The sequence below is a fragment of the Parus major genome, chromosome 4A (genome assembly GCF_001522545.3).
Source record: "Parus major isolate Abel chromosome 4A, Parus_major1.1, whole genome shotgun sequence".
Classification (NCBI taxonomy): domain Eukaryota; kingdom Metazoa; phylum Chordata; class Aves; order Passeriformes; family Paridae; genus Parus; species Parus major.
In genome coordinates this window covers 5114808-5133859 of record NC_031772.1, presented here as the reverse complement: position 1 = coordinate 5133859, position 19052 = coordinate 5114808, and the positions used below count along the sequence as shown (strand labels likewise).

Genomic DNA, 19052 nt, shown 5'->3' with positions numbered 1-19052 from the left:
GGGGACACGGGAGGGGCCGCGTGTGACCGGCCCGTGGGGACAGCCCGGCGGGGCCCGAGGCGGGGCACGGCTCCCTTCTCTTGTCTCCCTCTTTTATTTTCACCCCCTTTTATTTCCCTTTTCCTGCCTTTTTCTTTCTTTTTCTACCCTTTTCTCTTTTTTTTTCTCCTTTTCTCCTTCTTTTCTGTTAATCTTTCTCCTTTCTCTCTTTTCCCCCTCGCCTTTCTTTTTCTTTTTCTTTTTCGCTTTTGCGCTGGTTCTGGTTAAACGTTATTTGCACTTTTGTTGGAAAAGTGGCCCCTAGTGTGCAATTATGTCAAATTTCTTTGAGTTTTACAATTTAATGGAGAACAGTAACTCTTTTATTGATCCTAGACGGGGCCGGCTCCTCTTCCCCCTCTCCCCCCCACCCCTGTGGCTCTCCCCTCCCTCCCCCTCTAGCCCCCCCCGTTACTCCCATGAAATGTCACTCAATGTTTCTTATGCTCCCACCAGTTTCCAAAACAAACAGAGGAGGCTGCAGCCGTCTATTGACTCAGTTGGATGCAAGAGGATCTCGCCGTGGCCGCTGCCCCCCGACGGGAGCCGTGCGGCGGCCGGGCGAGGGCCGCTGGATGCCGGCCGGGATGGAGCCGCCTCCGCCCGCCTGAGCCCCGCTGCCGCCCGGGGGGACCCCTGGCAGCCCGGGGGGGATGGCGCTCAGCTCCCGGGCTCACGCCTTCTCGGTGGAAGCCCTGGTGGGACGCTCGGCCAAGAGGAAGGTGCCGGAGGGTCGCGATGAGGAGCCCGGCCCCGGCTGCCGGCCGGGTCGCAGAGCCCCGGAGGCGGGTGGGTACCGGAGGGAGCCCGGCGAGGCGGGGAGCCAGGGCCGCCCCCTGCCCCGGCAGCCTCCCGAGGCGCCCCCTGCCCTTTGTGTTCCCTGCAGAGAAGCGACCCAAGGCCGGTGCCGAGAGCCGGGCGGGCGGGGTGCAGGTGGAGCTGCAGGGCTCCGAGCTCTGGAGGAGGTTCCACGACATCGGCACTGAGATGATCATCACCAAAGCCGGCAGGTACCGGCCGGCCCCCGCCGCCTCGCTCGGGCTCTGCTTTTGCTTTTTGTTTTTCGTTTCTATTCTTTTTTCTTTTTTCTTTTTTCTTTTTTTTTTTTCTTTTTTTATTTTTGATGGAGGGTGATGGTATTGTTTCTTGTTTTGTTTTGTTTTGTTTCGTTGTCTGGGGTTTCTCTGTTCTGTTGAGATATTTCACTTAGTTCTCCCCTTTTCCCTCTATTTTCGTTGAGTTCGATTTCCCCTCCTCCCGACGCCCGTTCCTATTTTCTCAGCCCCTTTTCGCCCCGTGAGCGGCAGCTCTGGCTCAGCCGCTGTCCCTGTCCCTGTCCCCGCAGGAGGATGTTCCCGTCGGTCCGGGTGAAGGTGAAGGGGCTGGAGCCGCTGCAGCAATATTACATCGCCATCGACGTCGTGCCCGTGGACTCCAAAAGATACAGGTACGGGGGACACGGGTGGGGACCCCACAGCCAGCGGGACCTCCTGCTCTGACGGCCGCGATCTGCGGTCCGAGCGGGGCACGGGGGTCGCACAGGGATGCCGGGGGGATCCGCACGCACCTATAGAATCTATAGGTGCGCGTGGGTGTGGGGGGCAGGTGGGGACGGGCTCCTGCCGGCTGACGCGGCCCGGCCCGGGCCAGGTACGTCTATCACAGCTCGCAGTGGATGGTGGCGGGGAACACGGACCACTCCTGCATCACCCCGCGCCTCTACATCCACCCCGACTCCCCCTGCTCGGGGGAGACCTGGATGAGGCAAATCATCAGCTTCGACCGCGTGAAGCTCACCAACAACGAGATGGACGACAAGGGACACGTAGGTGTGGGGCAGCCTGGCCGGGGTGGCCGGGGAAGGGCAGAGCATCGCCCCGGGGCGTGGAGCATCATCCGGGGGGCAACTCCTGCACCGGGACTCAGGGCCGGGTCCTTCCTGAGCCTCGCCTCGGGTTTTCTTCGTGCCCTTCTCCCTCCGGGGGGGCTCAGCCGCCTGTCCCCCCGCACAGATCATCCTGCAGTCCATGCACAAGTACAAGCCCCGCGTCCACGTTATCGCCCAGGATTCTCGCTTCGATCTAGCGCAGATCCAGTCGCTGCCGGCCGAGGGGGTGCAGACCTTCTCCTTCCAGGAGACCGAGTTCACCACCGTCACGGCCTACCAGAACCAGCAGGTACCGGGGGTCGGGGGGATGGAGAGCCCCGGCGGTACCGGGGGTCGGGGGGATGGAGAGCCCCGATGACCGCTGCCGCCGGTCCCAGCCCGCCCCGCTCCCTTTCGCTTTCACCCTGCAGATCACGAAGCTGAAGATCGACAGGAATCCCTTCGCTAAAGGTTTTCGGGACCCCGGCAGGAACAGGTAAGGGCCGGGGCCGCCCCTTCGCCGCCCCCCACGCCCGCCGGCCCCGCGGCTGCGTTCAAGGCGCTCTCGCCCCGCAGGGGGGTCCTGGACGGGCTCCTGGAGACCTACCCGTGGAGAGCCCCCCTCGCCCTGGACTTCAAGGCTTTCGGCGCAGACAGCCAGGGTAAGTGAATCCCGCTCGCTGCCTCGCCCGGAGCTCCCCGAGGGGCTCCTCGAAGGGCTCAAATCATCAAAGATTACGAGGTTCGTCCAGAAAACGAATCCCTGAATTTTGAGGGAGTTAATTCCGCGCTGGTTTGGATAAAATTCCTGTGCAAGTGGATGCGAGAAGCCGGGAAGGACAGGATGAGGGCACGGGCTGCTCCAGCCCCCGGCTGAAACCAGAGTTAGATGGGCAGAAAAAAATATCTGAGTGTGCAGGGGGATAATTTGGAGTCGGGTTGTTCCGGCTTTGATCCTGTTACACTAATTGCTTCCAACCGGGTTGGGAATATCAGCTACAAACGTGGAAGTGGCGACCGCCTGTGCTTTCTGCAGCGGCAGCTTCTGCGCCGACAAATGCGTTATGCAACAGAAAATAAAATTATCTGGTATGTAGGATGCAGCAGTCGCACAGAAATACAGAGAAGATGAGGAAAAATTTTGGGGGAAAACGCTCTCCTTCATCCTGACAAGAGCAACCGGTCCTTTACAGCCCTTTCCCAGAAAAAACGGCTTCAGAAAGTAATATTTGAAAACATTCGTAGCGCCGAAGGGAAAAATCTAACAGCTCGTTTGCACATTGGAGCCCTTCAAGTTGCGTTTAAAGCCGCGAGTTAAACTCGTGTATATCAGGAACTCTTCAAAGTCTTGGGACACACCAAGTTACCCCTGTGTCTGCCGGAAAATGCTGCAAAAATCACAGCAAAAATTCATGTTCTGCAGGTGTAGAAATGAGGGCACAAAGAAATCAGATTCGGGAGAAATTAAGAGGTTTGTCAGTCGTAAGGAGAACTAAAATTATCATCACTAGTTGGTGGCAGTAGTAGTAGCAGCTTTATTAGTGTTATTAATAGGGGATTTTATTAATTTTATTTTTAGTAAATAACTTATGCAAAAAGCCCCTTTTGAACCCGTTTGCCGGGGGGAGGAGGTGGTGGATGAGCTGCATGAGGAATGAAACAACAGCAACTGCAATGTTAAAGAGCCTACAATATTATTGTACATATTGTATTAGAGCTACCTGGGATTTTTAGATTTATTATTTTTCTTGTTTAATGTATTTGGCATTTTTCTTCAGGGTGGAATTCCTGGACTGATATAAATATAACAATATCTGCAGTTCTACTACTAATAAAATAGATACGTAAAGAAATGCTGTAAAACTGAAATCCCAAAGCTCTAAAACCAGGAGGTAAATTAAAAGAAATTACGGCCAACAAGCTGAAGAAAGAATTGGCAGCAAAAATTTTTATTTTTAAGGCTAATAGAAAGGGCAGAAAACATCTGCTCACTGATCTGCTTCATCGTTTCTGCTGCAATCCCCATTCCCAAACTCGCTGTGGGATATTTTTTGCTCGGGATACCGTGCAGCAGATACTGACCCTGCTTTGCTCTGCTGTATCCAACCACGTAGGGCTTCTCTCGCTGCCTCACACACAAATATCAGCTCAATCCCATATTTTACATGACCCAAAGTCCTTGAGCTCTGGAGGACATCGGGATATGTCCATGGAGAGAGGACTGGATCCTGCCCTGCTGATATCAGAGCACTGTCAGCAGCCACTGACATCAGCAGGGAAGGGTGAGACCTTCACACCACAAAACCTTCCCGGATTATTGTGATCCAGGGCTGACCTGTGAGAGGCTCTGCTCGTTGGGAGTTTGGAAATTAATTCGCATCACATTCAAAATCTTTGTGTTTTAAGGTTTAAGAATTTTTTTATAGCAGCAGATGTGGTTCAGTTTTACAGCTGATTTCGGGTCGCCGGTTGCGTGTCGGGTCGGATCAGATCCCAGTCAGGCATTGCATTGGTTGCAATTGAATGTAAATAGTAGCACAAACGGATCCACATTCCCTTACATCCTTTCCCAGTGATTTCAGTAAGAAATCAAAATAAAGGAGGAGGGGAAAACCCCTCTGGAAGAATCTGGTAATGAGTGTGCAGTGGACATTTGGCTCTCCACAGGCGGGAGATGAAACCAGCATCTGTGTAGCACCGGGGCCGGCTGCTCCCGAGCACCATTCCCACCTCGGAGCAGCCATCCCGTCCCTGCTTCATTTTTGCTCCTTGGGGTTGCTTTTCTCCTGAATTCTGAAAGTGTTCATTCATCCCCTCCAGAAAGTAGGACGTTCACATGACTTGTGAGTTTGAATTTCTGGAGACACCGATAGCATTCAGGGGAATGTTTCAAATTGCTTGGGAAGCCAAGTGAAATGAGTCAATTCCTGCGAGCAGGAAGGTACAAAAAAAATTCTCCATCGGGCTGAATATGCTTTTTTGTTCTTATATCCAAGGGGAAAAAAGCTGTCTGGAATTTGCATGAAAAATAGGGAACGTGAAATGGCAATGGTGTGTGTATAGCAAGGGAGGGTTATCGGTCGTGCAGCCAGGTATGGATCCAGGTATGTGTGGAGCTGTGTTTACCATGATCCCAGACCAAGGGATGGGATCAGACACGTGTGAATGCTGTTCTTAGACATATAGCAGACAACAATAACCATTTGTGGATAGATCTTCCCGTTTTCCAGGTCCTTGGAGAGGGTTCGTGTTTGGATGGACACCGGCAGGAGGGAGACCTGGACTGGGAGCAGGAGTCCTCCAAGGATTGCTGAGCTGTGGACACCAGTTAGCCCAGCCTGGATGATTTCTGTTTTCCTTTCCAGGTGGGAGCTCCAGCTCTTCTCCAGTGGCCTCCAGCGGTGGGACCCCCTCTCCTCTGAACCCCCTGCTCTCTCCATCGTGCTCCCCTCCCACGCTTCACTTGCCCGCGAGCAACCTGGGCATGTCGTGCCCCGAGAGCTTCCTGCACCCCCTCAACCTGCCCCTTTACTACAAGATCTGCCCTACGAGCTTCTTGAGACAACAGGCGCTCCTCTTTCCGAGCCACGAAAAACTGGGAGCCACCAACCCACACCTTTTACCCCACTTCATGGTGGATATGCCCAAACTGTCTTCCCTGAAAAACGCCAAAGCTGAAGACTTAAACGCTCAGTGCCTACAAGCCCCCGGTCCTGCTGGTCAAATGCTGTATGGATTACATGCATCTGGAAACATTTTCCCATCAAGTCCCATTGCTCGGGAAGCACTTAATTGTTCTTTACATCCTCCATATGGCTTGTATGGTTATAACTTCTCTGTGCCATCCAGACTGATGAATGCAGCAGGGCATTTCAAAGTGAGTGACAGCATTCCGGCTGCTTTGAGGGACAGCAGATGCAATCACTCCAACTGGCACCCCACAATTAACCACTGCCTTTAGTGGGATCAGAGAATATTTCTGAGCTATGTCAAGCAAGTCCTTCCTTCCTCCATACCCAGGGGCTTGTTAGTTATTGACTCTGAAACGCTGCATGGTACAGGAGCGGGATGGGCAGGCATTTAATCCTTTTTTTTTTGTGGACAGAAGTGTTGTGTTGTGTTGTGTTGTGTTGTTGGGAGGGTGGAGGATCTGGGAGGGTCTGAGATGACCCTGAGGTGATACCTTTTGGCCACATTTATGTCACAGTTGTAGGTTAAGAGCAAACTGTCAGTCACCTTTTTACTATTTGCACTCTCAAGTGGGGCCATTGATGTCTGTGTTTCTACAACTCTGTTTTCTCTCTCTCTTGCCTTTAGATAGCTCAGAGCCCTGGGGAGCTGCTGCTCCCACTCAAGTTTTATCCCTAAATTTCAAAGGGACTGTCCAGGACATGGACTTGGCAAAGGAGCCACATCTAGCCAAGCGCTCGAGCTTGTTCTTAATTTCCCTTGGCTCTAATGGGCCCTAATTAATGACATAAAAGTCCCTCATTCTTCAAGACCCAGATGCCTCTGTTATCAGGGTGGGGACATAAATCCAAGTATCTGGTGCCAGGTAAAGAAAAGCAGGATGAAAGATGGATGAGGACAAGAAGCTGGAGGGGTGACCCAGAGCCCTTTTTTCCATGCCCCACCCTCCAGTGGCACCAGCATCGATGGCGTGGTGGGAAGGAAGGATGGGATCACACATCTCTCCCGCGGTGGGACGGATCCATGGGGACATGGAGGATACATCTTGGAGAGTTGTGTGGGATGAAACAACCCCAGGAGCACAGCAGGACAATCCTCTGACCCAGAGCTCTCAGCCCCAAGGGGCACAGAAGACCCAAGTGGGATCTCATCCAGCCTTGCCTGAGGGAAGGGCAGGGATGCTCCTGGCTCAGTCCCACGGAGAACATGGATCCTTTACGGTGAATTACAACTCTACAGGCCCTGGAACATGAAATTTTCAATTCCTTCCAGAATTCCTGTTTGTTTTCTTGTAACCTGTGGATATTCTTGTTATTCCTGTAAATAATCTCCAGCTCCCAAAGGGCACCATGTAACTCATAATAAATCAGGACACAGGTTTTATTCTTTATTTGATCGATGTTCAGACTCTACCTAAAATCAAATTTATCACTTGATAGATGGCAGAGATTGGAAAAGGCTTGGTTGGGATCAGCCCCATTTTGGGATTAATCCTATGTTTTCAAAGCCAACACACAATATAGAGGGATTAGGCACAGGTTTAAGAATCAAAACTGATACCAGAGTTTTGATTTTACTTTCATCTTTAATAGACAACAAATTCAGAACAGAACAAGCAATATCAAAAGCTTCTGAATTAACAAAAATCACACTTTTACTTTCATGAGACTTTGATAACATTCAGACAAAATTGGTTTCCCTAATTTTCCTGCTTTGGGTGTTCACAGAGCCCCCAGTAATGCCAGTATGAAACGGGGGGTTGTGAAAAATGGTCCGTACAACTGTAAAAATGAACAAACCTGCTTTATTGGGCTGTTCCTTAGCAGTTTATCTCCCTTTTTTTATTGTGAAAAAAAAAAAAAAAAGAAGAAGAAAAAAAAGCACTTTTTGTTCCTTGGGCATCCTTATTTCCAACATTGGTGGTGACTGAATTCCCGTGGTAAGTCCAGTGCTGACCCTGGCCAGCCTGTGTCCAGCTGAGTGACCACGACCCAGCCCCCACATGTGGTTGTACTCCTGGGGAGCTGGAAGGCTCTTCCCGATCAGTCACGGATTTGTGCAATGGGGGACTTCCAATTTTCCAAATATTTGCGGCTGCATAAGATATTCCAGAGTTGCTGGCCATGAGCTGTAATCCAGTAAATCAGTGTCTGGTTAAAACTGTGACTGATAATGACTGGAGAGATATTTTGGTGCGGTGATTTGCTCTACCAGGAATGATGCTCGGCTGATTCCAGTGGAATTGAGCTGTGGGTCCCGTAGGATCCCAGGTTTCGCCATCCCCCCTCACCACAACCACATGGAAAACACACCCAGAGACTGATCCCTGCAAGGTCTGAGTGTGTCCCAGGGTTGTCACATTTTGGGAGGATGCTCGTCAGGCAGATCCAGAAATAACAATTTGTCTGTACGAGAGGTCGGCACAGTGTGAGAGGAGTGCTTGATACAGGTTATCTGAGGGTTATTTCCATTTCCTTTGCCTTCACCTTTTGGTTTTATCCTTCCAAAAATCAATCTAAGAAATAAAAAGGGTGTGGGTGGTGTTTTCAGGCAGTTGTAGCTCTCTGTCCTGTGCCACTGCCACCAAGGGCACCTCAGAGCAGACCAAGCTCCCTGGCCGTTCTGGCACAGGAATATTTTCCATATTCACAGCAGTGATTCAGCTGATTCACTCACACTAGAAAATAGATGTGTTTGCCTAGATATTAAATGAAATGTGCCCCAAAAAGCAGCTAACCTGCACTCTACACTCTCAGGGTCCCTTGCAAAACAGCTACTAGTAGGTGAGTGGCATAAATCTAGAGAATAAATCAGATTAATCAATATGATTTATTAAATGTGAAACTGGGCGAACCAAGATCGGTATTTCAAGCAAGCCCATGTGCCTGTCAATACAATTCCATCTTGTGCTGCTTTGTGTTTTCTCCCACAAATATTATTGAAAAACTTGTGGCCATTTCAAAGTTCACAATTCTTTGTGGGCTTAGTGGGCAAACACAAACAGCACCTCAGGACTACAGTGCTATTTTAAAATTGGAACAGGGAGAAAAAATCAAAGGGATTGTTTTTTAAGGATGAAACTTGCTGAACAATCTCAGCTATTAGTCATTTGACCTTTCCCAAGAGAAGTTTGAAGTTATTTGGGAGTATCTGAGCCTGTTTATAGCACTCAGCAAGTAAAACTGGCCGTTCCAGAGGTGCTGTGTCCACACCCAATGCCAGGATGGGCTCAGTGCTCAGACACGGGGGTGGATTTAAAATCTAAGGAGACAAAATACCCGGCAATAATATTTTTAATCAAAGTGCAGTTTACTCTCTGGTTTCACACAAATTTAATCCATCTATTGGAGAAGCCAAAGGCGTAGAGGGAGCATCAGATGTCGCTTTTTGCCATGGAAGTGCCTCGGTTTACATTTGATCTGCTGAGGTTGGGGCTGTAATTAGATGATAATTTGTATCACAATTATGCAAAGCAAATGAGGATTGGATAGCAAGATAGAGCAGAACAAATAAGCACCCAGACCATTTGAAATGCATCCAGTATGGAAACCATGTCCATGTGTGGCTGGGGCTGGGGACATGTTGTTCCAATAAAGCTGCAGAAAGGGAAAAGGCCGGGATCGGTTCCTCCAAAAGTTTCAAATGCTCATGTTTACAAATTTGTATTGCACATTAATATGTAAACACAGCCTATTGGAAACAGATGAGGCCACAATATTTACGTGTCCTTTCCTCTTCGTTTTGGGTGTCTGGTTGTCCCCCAGAACACACAACATCTGTGTTCAAAACTCAGCTCAGGAAGCTAAAAGGAGAGGTTCAGATAATTATAAAATCCCTGGTGCCATGGTGGCTCTCCCATCCCAGATGGATTTTGGGTTTCGGGTGCAAGGGGATGCATTTGCAACTCCTGTGGGGTTGTGCTACGAGCACTCGGTGGCTGGAGCTGCACTTTGCAGTGCCACAAGGGAAGCCTCATTCCTTGGCATTTACTAGATGAATTTTATCATTTTCTTTACTGCTGTGTCACTTGGAGCCATGTCAGGAATCATGGCATTTCTTGGAACATGCAGGAACTCCATCCATGCCTACTCCATGCTCCACCAATACTGCACCCACCGGGAAAAAGAACTTCTAAAACATTAAAAATTATTTTTTATAAATTAATTTCCAAAAGAAAAAGGAAAAGCATCTTAGTCACAATGTGAATAAAAGCTTTGACTTGTTAATCACCTTTTCTTTCACCTGTTTATTTGCATTTTGGAATCAAACTCCAGGCATCCCTTTCCATGGCATCCCAGACCACCGGCCCCAGGGAGTGAATGCCAGTGGATGCAGCCGAGGATGTTGGGAATTACAGGGGCTGAGAGAACTTTTGCAGATGTTGGGAATTGCCCTGCAAGCTGTTTGTGCTTAATAGAGCTCTGGTCTCCCCAAGCTCGTGGACTTTCTGAATTTTGCAGTTATTTATAAAGCCACTTCTCCGCTGTGTCCTTTTGGTGACATTCCCGAGAAGGACCTATCGTCTACTTCCATCCATCAAACCATTTCCTCCCAGACTGCTGCTCCTAAAGCACCAAGTTTTCAGTTTAATGTAGCAATTAAGTACAAGAAGGAGTCCAGGTTTTGAGAAGGACCCCTTGAGCTTATAAATCAAACGACACAAAGCAGCAAGTGAAAGTCAAGACCTTTCTGGAGAGGGAAACACCAGTGATAGGGAGAAAACTTTGGAAAAATCATTTTTGCTGCCTAAGGAGACAGATCCTGAGCAAAACCAGAGATGGGGGCAGGAGCTGAGGATGGCTTTTGGCTCTCTGAAGTCTGAAGATATATTAGATACATTTTTGAGATATTTTCAGCTATTTTCTCTTATTTCAAAAGCCTCTCTTTTTCAGGTTTTCAGAGAAATTCACTTTTTCCTTCTTGGCACTGGCTCCAGATCTCACCTCGGAGCTGGGTCCAAGCTCCAACAATTTCCTCGGGGCCCTGCCCAGCAGCTGGGAGCACTTAGCAGCTCATCCGCCCTCTCTGCTCACCTGCCTGAGGAGCCCTGACAGGTCCATCTGCTTCCAGTCAGGCCTCAAATAAAACCTGCGGCTCCGAGGGGAAGAAATGAATAAAGGACTTGTGTGGTGACTTGGAGTCACTCCTGAAATTACCCAGCTGATGATCCAGGGATGGTTCTGCCCTCAGCTCCTGGTTCAGAGTGAGCTGCTGCATCCCTTCCCCCTGGACCTGCAGCCTGAAACCAGCAGAAATATCCTTTTTTTCAGGCAGGTTTAGATGGATATTAAACACTGAACCACGATCCTGCTGTGCCCACGTCTCACCTCAAGTATTCAACCATCCTTCCAACACACATTGCTTTAACCACTCTGTAGGTTTAAGGCAGTTTGATAAATTTGGGGGCTGGGGCAGCGTTTCATGGGTGTTTTCAATCCCAGGATGGGATTGAAGTGATCCAGGAGGCTGGACTGGTTTATCCTTAACAGCAACAGCAACGATGTGCTGAGCGCCTTTTAAACTTAAAAAAGAGCATAAATCCAGATACAAAGCAATGTTTCAAGTGCTAGATGGTTCATGTCCATATAATAGTGAAATATTGTTATTATTACAATTATAATTGTTATTATTATTAAATATCAGACAATGAAATGCAAGGAGTGGAGGGTCCTGTGCCCTCCAAAGCTGTGGGGACAATTAAAGGCACCTTCAAGTGAGTCCGATAAGGTCCCACTCTGTCACAGGACTTGAGATTTGGGGCTGGAATTAGGGATTTTTCTCCCTGCAGTGAAAGCAATTCATATGTCTACTCCTAGAAATATTCAACCAGTGTTTTAACACTACTGCCTGTGCACAATAAACAGATTTAATTTTATACCAATACCTTCATTTCTTGCAGCACATCATTATGTCTGAAAATGTTAATAAACTTTAAGATGAGAACTCATAATTTCAAAGAATTTAATTATCAACAATTTTTCTTCCATGGAAGCAAATCCATGTTGAATATCCAGCTGCCCCACTCAGGACATACAGGTACCACATGTCTCCCTTCACTAGCAACACTTTTAGCTTCAGCCCTTTGCTGAATTCTTCCTTTATGTTTGTTAAAAGTCGTACTGTAAAATTAATCAAAGTCGATATGCTATTTCCTGTATCGTATTTCTTCTAACGTTATCAATATTGCTAATAAAAATAGAGATTGGAACAGTATGTTGTAATGTCCAGGATATAAGCCAGATCCTGCTGCAGCTCAAATAAATATGAATTTGGCCTTTGGCTTTCATAAAAGCAGGATAATGTCTCTATCTGGGCTCTTCTAACGGATAACATCAGCCCCCTTTGCTTCACTTCTCAGAATTCCCAGAATTTGAGAATTTAGGCTGGTAGAAGAAATACAACTCTGTGTCCTGAAGGTTTTTGAGATTAAATCAAATCAAAGTAAAGCAAAGCCCCAAACTTCATTCCCAGCTGAAACAAAATCTGGCATTTCCAAAGCCTTCGTTCTTTGAAAGTGATGACACTTCGCACGTTGGCCCTTGGAATTGCAAACGAGGAGCTCTTGAGGGACAGAATGGGAAGGAGAAAAGAGGGAAGGGTTCATATAGATCTGGTCAGGTCCAGGTGCTTCATCCCTGCTGCTGTTCCTCCTTCCCAAGACAATGTCCGCACTTTCTGAGGTGGTTTTAAGTCATTGATCAAAGAAAAAGGAAGGAATTCTTCCCTGTGAGGGTGGGGAGGCCCTGACACAGGGTGCCCAGAGAAGCTGTGGCTGCCCCTGGATCCCTGGAGGTGTCCAGGGCCAGGTGGGATGGGGCTTGGAGCAGCCTGGGACAGTGGAAGCTGTCCCTGCCCGTGTCAGGGGACTGAACTACAGGGGCTTTAAGTTCCCTCCACCTTAAATCATTCCATGATTCCATGAAATGTGTTTGGGTGGTGTTTGAGCCGTGTGTGCCTGTGAGGATCTTTCCCCTATGCCCAGGCCCTCTCCCCACCTTGGGGATCCTATGGAGAGTCAGGATTTCCTCAATCCAGCGTGTATGAAGGATCCATCTGGGACTGCATGGACTTAGCTGCTGATCCAGGTCCTGCTGGTGAGACAGCCAGAGCACCCTGCTCCAAGCAGGAGCCTCTCAAATGGCCAAATATCACTTATTTTTAAACTGGCTTTGAGTGTCACTGGAGCCAGGAGCCTTAATGAGTCATAAAAAGGAGGAATTTTGCTGGGTAGGTCTCCTGGACACAGAACAGAGCAGAGGATGGAAAGGAGACCCAGCTCTGCCCAAACTTTCCAGAGGTGATGGCAACTGTCTCTGTTGGTCATCCTGCATCAGGCTCATGGAGCAGGGATGCTCCTGCATCTGCTGAGTTCTCCCATCACTCTGCATCGGATCCAGACCATGCTCAGGCTCCTGGGAAAACTGTCTCAAAAATTTGGGAGCTTCTGGGTCTTCTTGGGGTTGCACCCCTTGCCAGAGCCATGACTTGGGACTGGTCCACGCTCTCCCTGTGGATTTGCTCCTCAGAAGGTGGAAACAGGGATTTACTCCTCAGCTTAAAAAAAGAGAAAACAACAACAGAAAACAAAAACATCTCTGGGGTGGAGAAAAGTGTTGTATTTGCAAAAATCGGGCTTGGCCAGTTTGCATCCCAGCATTCCTGCCCCAGCAGCCACGTGGCCCCAGAGCCAGCCCCCACATTTTAATCCTTCCCTTTTTTTCCTTAAAATAGGACACACCTGTAAGGAAGGCAAGTTTCTTCAAGACATTCCTGATCTGGAGCATATTAAACTGATATTTTTGTTTTGTATTTTGGATGATTTGCTCCAGTGATAACATAATAGCATGATATTTAGCCTGGGATTGATTAAAACATTTCTTTTGATCAGTGCAGCAGATTGGAACAGTTGTTTATTACTGGACAAAGCTTGGAGAAAAGGAATTAACAAAAAGGGCTGAAAAAAAGAAACGGCTCTGGGTGGCTGTTGGGTTTGGTTTGTGCTGGGATATTTCCTTTTCTTTGGGAAAATTCTCTGTTCCAGCCGGGCTTTGGGAAGCGAGGGAAGGGAAGGATGATCCATCACGCTGATGGACAACGGCTGAAAAGCCAGGCACTGGCTGTTAAAACCACACGTGTGGGGAATAAAAGTCATTTCTCCCTCCCAGGACACACCGGTGGCCCAGATCATCACTGATGAATTTCTACATCCAAATGTAACATTTCCTAGGAGGAAACTTCTCAGCTACATCAATCACTGCACACTTTAAAGCTGCCTATGTTTTAAAATATAAGATTTAATGTAAAAACCTTTTTATTTTGCTTTCTTGACCAAATGCAGAGTTGTTTTGTTACAAACCTACAACATCTGAATGTAAATGTCTTATTCTGGTTTAGCTCCAGCTCCTCTAAAGGCTTTTAAGGCTATAGATTTTAATTACATGAATATTTTTAATAAAATCCCCTTTTTAACTGCTGGCAAGACTGTAAGGGAAAAAACAATAATATCTGGCTCTGTCTCTCTGACAGAATAATTCTTCAAGTTGCATTTGCCACATCCCTGCAGCTGCGACCAATAACCCTCTGTCTTTATGATTCTCCTCCGATATGAAATTAAAATGAACTGGAAATGTTTATGCTGCAAATGGTGTGCAACACATTTAACAGATAATACCAGCGAAGGGTTTGCTTCAAGCTGGGGTTTGTCCTCCAGCAGAGCTCCTCTGTAACTTAACCCCACCTTTTCCCAGGCAGCAGGAATTGTTGCTCCACAGAAAGCCTCGGACACATCACAATATCTTCATTAAAGAGGAATTACTTCCATCTCGTCATCCCCAGGTGCCACTGAAAGCGGGGCTTTGTTTCATGTGGCCGGTTGCAATTCCTGTGTTTATAGCAGCAGATTCCTTGGCTTCACGGGACATTTGGAGATAAATCTATTTTGGGTCCTGTTTGCTTCCCCTGGCCTTTTCCCCGCAGCGTGTTTATAGCTGCATATTAATTCCTCGGTCATGCCTTTGGAATTTTTCACCGCTTACAATAAAAGGAAAAAAAGAAAAAGAGGCCTCATCCTATTTAATCATCTCAGCCCAATATATTTTTTGTTTGTTTGCAGCGATTGAAACGTTGGGCTAAATGAAATTCTTTCAGGTTGTTAATTCTGAGGGGCTCCATTGCCGTTGCCTGCACCTGCCCTGTGTTTTCCTTGCAAGGGGACACCTCTCCCCAGCTCCCAGGGTGAGTCCCTGACGTGTGTGCAAAGGGATCCTGGGGATGTGGAGAGCCTGGGGCTGGGGAGGTGAGAGCTGTGACCTGGTCATTTGTGCCACGAGTCCCTCTGTCCCACAGCCAGACACTGTCACATGTTGGTGACTTGGGAGGGGAAGGGGCTTGTCCTTAATTGGGGAATTTTTCCAGCACCTACCAACCAACGGGATTTTCACCTCCTGCTGCTCCCTGGACACCACCACCACGAGATGGTTTGGGTTGAACCATAAAGCCCATCTAGTTCTATCCCCTGCCATGGGCAGGGACAGCTTCCACTATTCCAGGTTGCTGCATCCAGCCTGGCCTTGGACACTTCCAGGGATGGAACACCACAGCTTCTCTGGGCACCCTGTGCCAGGGCCTCCCCAAACTCACCTCTGCTCAGAAACACGGTTTCTGCTACGTGCTGCTGACTTGAGGACTGGAAAGTCCCATCAACTTTGCTTTAATACTTCAAAGCATTGGGGATCATCACCAGTTGTTCCTTCAGAAAAACCCAACCCCTCTAGACAGCACTGGCAGAACAAAAAAAATCAGATTTATAGGAGCACATTGTCATTTTGGGGTGGGCAGAGTTTATCCCACACCCTCTGTACAGCAGCATAAATCTGGCCAGGGAGGGAAGGAAGGGAATGGCAGCACAAGCTGTCATCAGCTCCCTGGGATCTGACAGGGTCCAGCAAACGCTCCCCCCATCCTGACCCCGCCTGTCAATCAGCTTTCAGGGAGAAGCCCCTTCCCACCCTCCCCTCAGCCCTTCAGTGAGGAGCAGCAGCCAGCTCCAATTTGGAGTAGCTGTCATTTATCATTATTTCGGGGGGGAAGGGGCCAGGAAGGTTCTCCTCACCCCGAAGGTGCAGGCAGAGCAGAATTTGAGATGATGGGTGGGGATTTCCACCGGCACAAATGGGAATAAGACTCGGAGCTTTCCAGGCTGCACCAAAAATAGAGGCCCAATTTCAATCTCAATTAGAGCTCGGTAACCCCAGAGTATAATTCAGGAGTCAGCTTCTAATATTTCAATTCAGGATGAAGAATAATATTCCACTTCCCCCTCTGCAGCCCGAGTGATTTTCATTTCATAGGGGCTAATCTTGACTCGAACATGTGTTTCAGTGAGATGCTCAAGGATATGAGTGTGCTAAAGAAAATATGGGAGAAAGTTGTGCAGAAATGGCTGTGTTAAGGTCTGTGGAGGAGTCAGCTCCTTGGAATCACAGAATCATGGAATGGTTTGGGTTGGAATGGATGGTAAAGCTCATCTCGTTCTACTATCCCAGGCTGCTCCAAGCCCCATCCAACCTGGCCTTGGACACTTCCAGGGATCCAGGGGCAGCCACAGCTTCTCTGGGCACCCTGTGCCAGGGCCTCCCCACCCTCACAGAAAGGAATTTATTCTCAAAATCTCATCTAAAACTCCCCTTTTTCAGTTTAAAGTCTTTGATTAATTTTTTGGATGTCTCTATTACCATAGAGCTCCTACCAACAACTCTTATGGAAAAGAAAAAATTGCAAAAACTCTCCCAGATTTATTCTTTATTTTGGAAAACATTTTCCAAGGCTTCCAATCAGTATTATCATTCTAATAATAAATTCCTTTAAGAATAAATTAACATTTTAAAATGACTGCCTGAAGAATATTTTGAATTTTAGAAGGTGAGTCTCAATCTGATTTCATTCTGATGACCAATTAAATTAGCTTTAATATTCAAATTAACATTATTATTTAAGAAATATATTTTTCACTAACATGGTTCACCTGTGAGCACTTTTTTAGCATTTAAAAGTAAAGAGTTTTATGAAGGGATTGATCCCTTGGGTAAGAAGAGGGGGAGAAAAACACATGTTTTTGCAACAGCAAAATACCGATTTTCCATCCCTTTTGCATTCCATTACTGGAGATTGCTGGGGTAGAAAACCTCCTTTGGAGTTTTTTCCCCCCCTGGATTTCCTGCAGCTTTGGCTCATCCCTCCAAACGACAAGGCCGGCACGTTGGCAAGTGCCCCTTCCCTGTGCCGCCAGCGTTCACCCTTTGCCGTAGGAATTATTTCTTTGTTACTTAATCATCTGTAATTATGTCCTGGAGTAAATTCTGTTGGTGCATCAATTTTCAAACACAACAGTCATTTTTATCAGTCATGTTTATTTAATTTTAGCTGATTAGCACAGAACCTAACAAGTGGCTTAGACTAACAGTGTGTCACTGCCCAAGTATTTTGTAGGTAACAAGAAGACATGGAATAGTGCACATGTTGCTTTGTCTGCATTAATCTATTTACATTGTAATTCTTCAACTGTTTTTAATGGCTGGTTCAGCTGGAAGCAATTAGTTGTCTAAATTAAAGCCACATTTCTCACTTCATGCACTGGGAAGGCTTTTTGCCGTTGTCTTTTCTTTGCTTTTTGTTTTCCACATCAAGACAAATACTGTTTGAAAATGCATGAAATTTTATTGAGGGGATTGATCGTGGTGTTTGGAGCCGTGTTCCTTTGTGTTTGTCTGGAAGGCAAAGTTTTGGATGGGGCAGGGAATGGTGTGTTTGGAGGTGTGCTCTGGAGCAGGGCTGTCAGCACAGCAGCAGCAGCCGGGCCTTGGAGCGAGACCTCAGGGCAGCTCCGAGAGCAGGAGTGGAGAAAAGCCAGGAGAAGAGAAAGCACCGGATCCTCTGGGCTGTTCTGCAGGGACAGGAGCCCATTGTTTATATATTGATCAAATTAAAAAATGGGTTTGTGTTAAGTACAACGTAATTTATGCAGCACTTCAGAGCACAGTGTCAGTGCATGGTGGATCCCACCCTCTTTTTTATTTTACAGGTTAAAATGTTGCTTTTATAAAGCAGCCATGAAACACATGGAGTCAGCCTGCTGTTGCTTCACCCCATCTCTGCTCATCTCATCTATAATTTGATGATATTACAGTCCAGTATCTCCCATGAGGTTTGGACCTTCTGTGCAAGGTGAGAATTTTTCCTTCAAAAGTACTATTTTATGCCATTTGTTAAAAAAATAAAAATAAAATAAAATAAAATAAAATACTCTCCATGCACTGACTCTGAAATCAATGCATGAAGTCAATGACTTGTGAAGGCAAGGAAAGAAAAGCCCCACTGTGTCTTCTCTGGACTTCAGAACACCCTATAAAGTGGTACCCAGTGCAGGGAGCCTGGGAAGGAGGATACCCCACAGAAAAGAAGGATTTAAGTCACTGTGTCCCAGTGCAGCACCTCCAGGGCCATTGGGCAGGTTTCAGTTTGAGCATCATTGAAATTGACACATTTTCTTCTCATTGTGGTAAAAAAATTAATTAAAAAATAATAATAAAATTCACAGGTGAATTTCACTTCACTTAAGTCAATATTTCAATAAGTCAGGTTTGGCCCAGATTTCCTCCTGAGGAAGGTTTAGATGGTGCAAAACAGCAACAGCTAAAACAGCAAAACAGGGTGAAAGGAAGGAGGGCTGGCTATCTATCTATCTATCTATCTGTCTGTCTATCTGTCTGTCTGTCTGTCTCCCTGTTTGCTGCTCTTCCTCCTCACCTCCAAAGCCAAAAGCCCCAATGGAGAGTTTTCTGCCTTCTCCAGTTTGTGCAAAGCCAGGAGCCCTTCAGACGTGTGTGCGCTCTTTTCTCTCCTTAGACACTGTGTGTGCTCCTTCTCCCTCAGACATGGTGTGTGTGCTAACTTGTCCCTCAGACATGGTGTGTGTGTGTCCTTCCCCCTCAGACATGGTGTGTGCTCACTCCTTCTCCCTCAGACATGGGGTGTGTATGCTCACTCTCCTTCAGACATGGTGTGTGTGTCCTCCCTCAGACATGGTGTGTATGCTTTTTCTCCCTCAGACATGGTGTGTGTGTGCTCACTCCTTCTCCCTCAGACATGGTGTGTGTGCTCACTCTCCGTCAGACATGGTGTGTGTCCTCCTTCCCCCTCAGACATGGTGTGTATGCTTCTTCTCCCTCAGACATGGTGTGTGTGTGTGCTCATTCCTTCTCCCTCAGACATGGTGTGTGTGTGATCACTCCTTCTCCCTCAGATATGGTGCATGTGTGTGTTAACTCTCCCTCAGACATGGTGTGTGTGTGTCCTTCTCCCTCAGACATGCTGTGTGCTCCTTCTCCCTCACACATGGAGTGTGTGTGCTCCTTGTCCCTCAGACATGGAGTGTGTGGGTCCTTCTCCCTCAGACATG

At 47.6% G+C, this 19052-nt stretch overlaps 1 protein-coding gene and 1 long non-coding RNA gene across 4 annotated transcripts in view; one reads left to right on the top strand and one right to left on the bottom strand.

The window, feature by feature from the left end:
* Positions 1 to 518: 518 nt before the first annotated feature.
* TBX22 (T-box transcription factor 22) lies at positions 519 to 6986 on the top strand. 2 transcript variants are annotated; one of them, XM_015625926.2, is made up of 9 exons: positions 519 to 828; positions 926 to 1049; positions 1385 to 1486; positions 1690 to 1864; positions 2052 to 2216; positions 2338 to 2402; positions 2483 to 2568; positions 5272 to 5783; positions 6224 to 6986. In XM_015625926.2, the coding sequence occupies exons 1-9, from the start codon at positions 693 to 695 to the stop codon at positions 6272 to 6274; spliced, it is 1416 nt and encodes a 471-aa protein (XP_015481412.1). In that variant the 5' UTR covers positions 519 to 692; the 3' UTR covers positions 6275 to 6986. The 2 variants fall into 2 exon arrangements, with proteins under 2 accessions (XP_015481412.1, XP_015481411.1); XM_015625925.2 differs by having other exon boundaries at positions 5272 to 6986.
* A 9998-nt stretch (positions 6987 to 16984) lies between these two features.
* LOC117244380 overlaps positions 16985 to 19052 on the bottom strand; it is a 5460-nt gene continuing 3392 nt past the window's right edge. For both annotated transcript variants that reach the window (XR_004497330.1, XR_004497331.1), the window contains one exon: positions 16985 to 17537. This is a non-coding gene — a long non-coding RNA (uncharacterized LOC117244380). The remainder of the gene's footprint in view (positions 17538 to 19052) is intronic.

Bases quoted from the DNA above. Each gene is read 5' to 3' on its own strand.
- TBX22 (XM_015625925.2), top strand. From the start codon at position 693: ATGGCGCTCAGCTCCCGGGCTCACGCCTTCTCGGTGGAAGCCCTGGTG. The intron at 2,403-2,482 runs GTAAGGGCCGGG...CTCGCCCCGCAG, and splicing joins CGGGACCCCGGCAGGAACAG to GGGGGTCCTGGACGGGCTCC. The intron at 2,569-5,271 runs GTAAGTGAATCC...TTTCCTTTCCAG, and splicing joins TTTCGGCGCAGACAGCCAGG to GTGGGAGCTCCAGCTCTTCT.